Raw genomic sequence first — 7,500 nt, forward strand, 5'->3', positions numbered from 1 at the left:
TCACAGTGGATGTGAAAGATCCTTCCATCAGATCTTTTAATGCAGTACACAAATTAGTATGTTTGCATTTGTATGTATGTATGTGTGTGTGTATGTATTAGGGTTTCCTTTATAATATATTATTGATTGTTTTGATTACTCTGATTCCTAATTTTTACATGAAAGATTAGAGGCAGCCGTTGGTACTGTACCAGGGTAAACATAAAATCCATGCATTCATTTCATTATCAAGTCATCTAGGCACAAGTCAGCACTCTTCGACTTTTCCTTCACCTTACACCTATCACTGTGCAATGACTATTATATAAGCATGAAGATTGGGAATTTCATTTGAAATCTATATTTTACTCTTATTATATCATGTTAATTTTAAGTATGTTGAGATTACTGTAGTTCATGTAGAAAGTATTATTTTTACACTTTTTTGTTAGCATCCAATTTTCATTTTATTATTATTTTTTGTAGTACAATAAAACTCAGACTATTTTGAGTAGGATATTGGGGAGAATTCATTGAATGTAAGGTTAAGCTTCAAAAATTGTTTTAATGGTAAGCTGTAGTTTTTATAGCAGTGACTAGGATTAGCCAAGTTATAGTGTACCTTTCTCTGTGCTTCTTGGAAATTTTCTAGTTTTTTTTTTTAGATAATCATGATTCAATTTTTACAAGTTTTGAATTGAAAGTTGTTTGAATTTGCAAGAATAGATTTAGCTTATAGCTTAGGAGGATGCTAGTTATTCTCATGGGTAACCTGTAAGAAATAAGTAGGACACACTGTATCAGGTAGTAGTAGAAATGCAATATATGATAATGCTTATTCTAATTATGACCATGGAACTCTTAGTTGATTTAGCTGTGCGTTTAGATCAGGCTGTTAGAATAGTTCAGGATTTATCAGAGGATTTCCTTTGGAAGTTGTATTGTTTTATTAGCAAGACGTAGGAAAATATGTTTTGCCTGAAACAAGTTTCAGATAATTAGTAATATTCAAAGGATAAATACTTCTAGACTGTTTTAGACTTTTTGATTTTTATATTTTAGGGTAGGAGAATGATTGGTATTAAGTAAGCAAAAGCATGATTGTTTCAAATATCACAGTTTTTTGCAAAATTTGTGAATATCATATATTTGGGATGAACCTTGTAGTACTTCAGACAGCATAAAGTAAGATCGTCTGATGGGTAAGCATTGTTTGTTAATGCAGTAGTGAGTGCTCTAGAAAAAGATAACAGCTTTGGTAACATTTTTAGTAGAAGAAATAGTTCCCTTAAAATGTGTTTTGAAATTTTATTTGACTGAATGTGCACTGCCTCAGCATTGGGAGGACAGAACATAGCAAGCAGCTGTGTGACCATCACACTACTCTTCTCTTGCAAGCTGCAGCCATAGGAGGTGGCACTGACTCCGATGTCAATCCTTTTGCTGCCTTTGGTGTGTCAGGCCCCCCTGGTCCTTCCCTCCCCTCACAGGGTGGTGGTATCTCTCTGGACACCACCACCACAACCACTACCAACACCACTTCTACAGCTGACCTCTTGAGTGGGTTGGATTCCCTGGCAGGCGTTGGTAACAGTGGTGTGCCCTTCCAGGCTCCTACTGTGCAGCGCTCTCAGCCTCAAGGTGACAACCACAGCACAGCACCTACTCTCATGTTCACTGCCTAACCAAGTAACAGGGGCACAAGCATCTACTAAATTTCCTTTTTGGTTCTTATTTGTTTCTATTTGTTTGTTAATTGATTTACAATTATTTTGTCAGTATCAGTTCAGAAAATTCCCAAATCATAAACAAATTATCAGTCAAGATTTTTATGTCCCTGTAAAGGTACTTCTGTAACCAACTAGCTAATATTTGCACATTTTAACAATGGCTCTAGTATTGCCTCTGATGCTACCATGTCTGCAGCTAACTTTTTTATGCTTGTCCATGTGATGTTTATATCCAGCAAGCTGATATTTCACTCTGCAGTGTTCAAACATGGCCATGTTTATATTTCTAAAATTTGCTTTTCTATGTTACTGACAATTTGTTCTCTAACAGTACTAACATATCACAGTTTACATCACTAACAAAGGCCAGTCAGCATCCAAAATAGTTTTGCCAACACTGATTAATTGGTTTATCAGTGAAAGTAATTTTTTTTACCATATTTCTTGTATTGCTCTAACAGATTTATTAATAAAATACTGACTCCTAGAAATGGACTTGATGGATTTCTCTGTTGAGAAGAAAGTCTTTAATGAATAAAATTATTATCTGAGTTACCACTTTAATTTCAAAGTATTATTTAATTTATTTTCATTATGCAGCCATTGCTAAATTTCATCCTAATATCCAGTAGCTTGCTTTAGGTGCAGACACATTACAGATTTTAAAGCACAAATCTCTCATATGAAATGCCTGTTGCTATGTTAAACACTAATCTGTGCATCATGCAATCAGTTATGGAAGCAGAATTGTGTTTGTTTTACAACTGCACATGGCATGGGTAGTCCTGCACTCTTGCATTTTTACTCTTGCTTGAGATACAAATACCATGCAATGTAATGGCCACAACATCCGGTATCTGTAAATCATTCCCCCCTCCCCACAAAACTACATTAAATAACTCAAGACCATGTAGAGTTCACCAGTTTATAAACCAGAGTGAACGTAATCGTAGTAACTGGTATGAGTACTGTCCTAATTCATACATGTATAATGAAATAATTTCTTGTCTGTGTAGAACCATTGTGACCACATTGAAGGCTATTTTAGCACATTGAGAACCAAAGGAATCAAATAGATGAACCTCTAGGCTGTTGAATATTGATAACTGACCACTTCAGCCTCTCTTCCTTGCCTGAGTATTGTGCATTAATGTTATTTCAGATATAGCATGTAAGGTGATCTAGATAATTGTGAGAGCACATATGTGTTAGTGGTTAGGTGCATCCAGAATTAGTTCACATGAAATTTGAGGTCGAAAGATGTAGGATGAAGAGAGGCAGAGTGTCATAGTAAGTTGTTTTCCTGTACTGTTTATATTAAAACATTTGTGTTTAGTACTACAACATAGTATAGATTTTGTGCATGTTGTGATCTTTGCATGTGACCTATTTTCCATATGTCTGTTCTCTGATTGATATTATCCTCTGCTGACTAAGAGAGATTTTTAATGTCATAATCATTGTCATTTTTATTACATTTTATCTAGCAGCAACTGAAAATGTTTTTTATTAATGAAACTTTTTGGACGTAATCTAACAAATACAACCTCATCAATCTAAAGAATTCATAGTCTGTAAAATATTCTCAATTAAATGTTTGTTTGTTTGTTTGTTTGTTTTAGATAATAAATCAGAGTCCCAGACTTCAGGGTTTCTTGTGTTACATCTGAGAATATGTACTGTGAATCATTTTTTAGTTTTAAAAATCACATTTATAATTCTAATATCAAGTGTAGGTATGTTCATTTGTGTATTATTTTCAAGGGAAAGTAAGACATAAGGAAGAGAAGTGCACAGTTTTCTAACATGTTATACTTGTAACAGCATTTGATGGGTTTGGGGACATCCTGAAGCCAGAGGGTAGTGTGGGTGGTGGTGCTGCTCCTGTGGCCACAGCAATGGGCACCCCAGCTCAACTTCCAGCATCAACACAGCCCAGTAAACTTATAAGTTCTGACCTTGATATGTCCTTGACATCTTTAGTGGACAATCTTAATATCAAGGGCCCTGTGGCACCTAAGTGAGTTATATACTTTTTGCCATGTTCTGTTTACAAAATGTATAGATAAATCAGAACTTAGTAAATGTAGATACAAATTATTTTTATATTTCCACTAACATAATATTTTTGCAAAAATTACCAGAGGACAGTGGAATTCACCAAAGACCCAAAGCAAAACTGGAGGGGCTAGTTGGACGCCTGCAGCTCCAGCCTCTGCAACCGCAGGTTTTCGTCCACAAATGCCAGGCCAGCAAATGCCAGCACCTGGGGCACCCGGACAGCCAGGACAGTGGAGTGGTGGGATGCCTATGACTGGGAATTTCCCACAGCAACCTATGGTAAAATATAACAATTTACTAGTTACTGTTAAGTAGTAGTATACAGCTGATCATCACTATAAGTTTCTGTCTCTATACTGTAAATCATAAGTGATTTGTCTATGTAAGTCTGTGTTAAAAATTATCAGTTTCTCACTCAGTGGTAATTTAATTATGTAACTTTTTATTAGACATATAAGAATGGTACTATAATTAGTATTTGGATATAACAAGCATGCTTGATATACAAAAAGTGATACATACTTATGTTTATCTACACACACTGTTATCAAAACATACAATAAGATATGCTTGTCACTTCAGCAGGGAATGGGCATGATGGGTCAAGCATTCCCAGGTGCTGCTGCTCCTCAACCCGGGGCACAACCAACCCAAGCCTCGCAGCCAGCTGGCTTTGATCCCTTTGGTGCCCTGTAACACTGCAGGTTAGTCATATACCCATGATTTTAGTTGTAGCATATAACGAGTCTTCAGTGAAAGGAAATCCTCCCCTTAAAGCAGCAAATTTTACTAAAATAATTTAGGTGTGAAGAAAAATGTTTTATTGGAACTGATTTCACATATTAGTGTAATTTTTCCTTAGCTATGGTGAAATGTTGATTTCTAATTTGTAATTTTCTTTATTTTAGGTTGGGCATAATAAATGCATAATATCGGCAGTCCTGAAACAAAACCTTGCTCTTCGTCATGACCAACTGTTAAGTGTTGTGGCTTCTCTTTGTTACCCTTGCCTCATGTTGTATGTTGACTGAAAGTGTGGGAAGTCGCCAACATCGTGTGCTAGTAGTGCTGATTGTCGTCATCAGGCTAAATGCATGTCATTTTCACCTTTTTGAGTATAGAAGCTATAAAGTTTTAGAATGAATTGCATTGTTAACATTGTAACTTATTTAAAACAAGTACTGAGATCTTTGTTGTCCCAGACAATTCATATTTGATTAGCAGAATATATACGAGTTGATTGATTATCGTTATTGAAATATACATTTTATCAGAAGTATAACCAGTAATAGGTTCCAGATGTGCACTGCCGCATATAAACATTATCATGCCCAGTCAGCCAACACATGATTATTAATTACAGTGTATCATAGCATGGATTTAATTTAATTTTAAGGAATATACAAAAGTGTATTATATGAATTGTACATTCCAGTGTCTGTAAGCCAAAAGTTGAGTCATGGGATGTAGAGAGCTGACGCTGTGTGGTGAATCTGTAATATATTTATTTTTTTGAGGCATCAGTATTTTAAGTGTTGATGATAGAAAATAGAAGCAGATGTGCTTGAAATGTATCAGCATCTCATGTTATAGCCAAATTGCAGAATTTAAGCTGTTATATTGGGTAGCAGTAGGTTACTAGTGAAATTTTAAAAAGAAATGCCTTGATATATCATCAATCCAGTATGAGATGTTTGTAAAAGGAACAAGTACTCAGTAATGCAACTAGTGTCTTTATTACTGTTTTGTAATAGATGTGTCGAAAAATGCAAACAAGTAAAAGTTCAATATTGTGTAGTAGTTCTGGATATATACTGTAATTTGTCCTGTTGGAAACTGTTTTAACATGTGAATGACAGTCTAGACTCAAAGAAGATCACCACACACCAAGACCCTGTAGCTCTATTACTCATATCTAAATATATAGAAATAATAGTAGCTGTACATAGGAGAGGACGAGGTTTGCAGTTGATGTAGTTGTTGCAAAGAAAAATTGTGTGCATTCCAATTTGTGAGATAGGCACATAGATATCATTTTTAAAGTTGTGGTGCAAGTAAATGGGTTAATTTCAACCTGAATTTGCAACCTGTGTATGTATTAGCAGTGTTGTCAAAATATATATAAAATGTTACTGTGAAAATCCCAGTAGTTGGGATTATTTTAATATAGGCTGAAGGTCAGAGGTTTGTATTTAAAAAGAGTCCTCTGTTTGCTTCTTGCCACACACACACCAAGCCTTAAGCCCACATCTCGTATCATACTGTCATGCTAATCTGAATTTCAGCAAGAGTTCTGTTTTTAGGTGTTTCTTATTCATATTGTTACATACTTACCTTCAGGAACAAAATGAAAGTAATTTTCATTATCATGGTTATCTTCAGTATTTCTGTTATTATTATTATTATCGTATTATTATTATCATTGTCATTATCATTATCATTATTGTTGATATATATTTGTTATTATGTTTCTTTGACTAAAGGATTGTTGTATTATGTAGTAAGAAGTTATGTACTTTATTGATGTAGGTGTTTGCAAGGTTACAAATATACATTAGATGCAGTAACAAAATGTGTGGGCCACATAACACCTAGAAAAGTAATCTGTGAGCAATACTCGTACTAAGACGTATGTCAGCCCAGATTCCAGTACATGCTGTTGTTCATTGGGGCTGGTGTTTAGTGATTAGTGATAAGTATTATTCCATATGTAATATAGCCTTATACTGAGTATGTTATTTTTATGTATTCAGTTGTGAGGTGTGAGGAATTCTCAGGCATAATAAGATGTGTACTTGGTTTTGAAGTTGAGAAGCAAAGGTAAGAAAGGGAAAAGAAAAAAAGAAAAAGAAAGTGGAATAATTCATATACAGCATAAAGTATTATGATAGTTTTTGATTGTAGTGCAGTGTAAAAGGTATCAATTTTGACTGAGAGTTAACTCACATACCTAAGGATAGTGTTGGTTGTACATAAACATATGTAAACAAGGGAATTGGTTTCAGGTAATTTGGGATGATTATTATAAAATGGATCTGAAAATAATGAAAATTTGCTTAAGCAAAATTTCATGATGGCGTCATAATACGAACCTCCAATGTCCAGTATATCTCATTTTATACATAATGTACACAAGGAACTTAGAAATTACATTTAGGTCCTTCATTTCTATAAATACTGTTTGTGTATTAAGTGTAGCACCAATACTTATAGTTTCATCCATTTTTAGAGTAAATTGAATAGGTTTCTGTATCAGTCATATTTAAAGACTTGGTTAACATTATCAGATTAATAGTTCCTAAAAAAAAATTAAACCCTATTCCTGACTCCAATTCTGAACTTTGTGAAATATAGCCTGTGTCTTACAAATCCAGGAAGATGTTAACAAACCTTTCTAAAAGTCACGAAAGTCAAACCGACTTATGCTGTTCACAGAGGTAGGGTTTCAGATTTTGTTTCTGTGCCACCAAATTATCCTTTATTCCGTAGCATCAGTGGCCGCCTCCGTGTTGTGGTAGTTGGTTGAGAACAAAAAAATAATAAAAATAAAAATCCTAAGGTCTTGAGATTATTTATTACTTTGTTACATCATGTATTAACTGCAAGACTTAGAATAAATTGTTGACAACACTGGTCTTGTATAAAGTCATGGTCATACATGATGCAAATATGATGTCAAGATTTGGAACAATTATGAATAAATGTTGAAGATGGTTCTAGAGTTTTACTT

The 7,500-nt window shown here is 34.3% G+C and overlaps 1 protein-coding gene across 13 annotated transcripts in view; it reads left to right on the top strand.

The window, feature by feature from the left end:
* The window catches only part of lap (phosphatidylinositol-binding clathrin assembly protein lap), a gene marked incomplete at its 5' end in the record, with an annotated part of 36,499 nt that extends 29,014 nt beyond the window's left edge, over window positions 1-7,485 (top strand). For 8 of the 13 annotated variants that reach the window (XM_070128732.1, XM_070128746.1, XM_070128719.1 and 5 more), the window contains 4 exon segments: window positions 3,534-3,729; window positions 3,854-4,049; window positions 4,353-4,474; window positions 4,679-7,485. In XM_070128732.1, coding sequence (XP_069984833.1) covers window positions 3,534-3,729; window positions 3,854-4,049; window positions 4,353-4,466 — 506 coding nt within the window. 13 annotated transcript variants of the gene reach the window in all.
* Window positions 7,486-7,500: the final 15 nt, after the last annotated feature.

This window comes from Penaeus vannamei, chromosome 2, assembly GCF_042767895.1.
Source record: "Penaeus vannamei isolate JL-2024 chromosome 2, ASM4276789v1, whole genome shotgun sequence".
In the NCBI taxonomy this organism is placed as follows: Eukaryota; Metazoa; Arthropoda; class Malacostraca; order Decapoda; family Penaeidae; genus Penaeus; species Penaeus vannamei.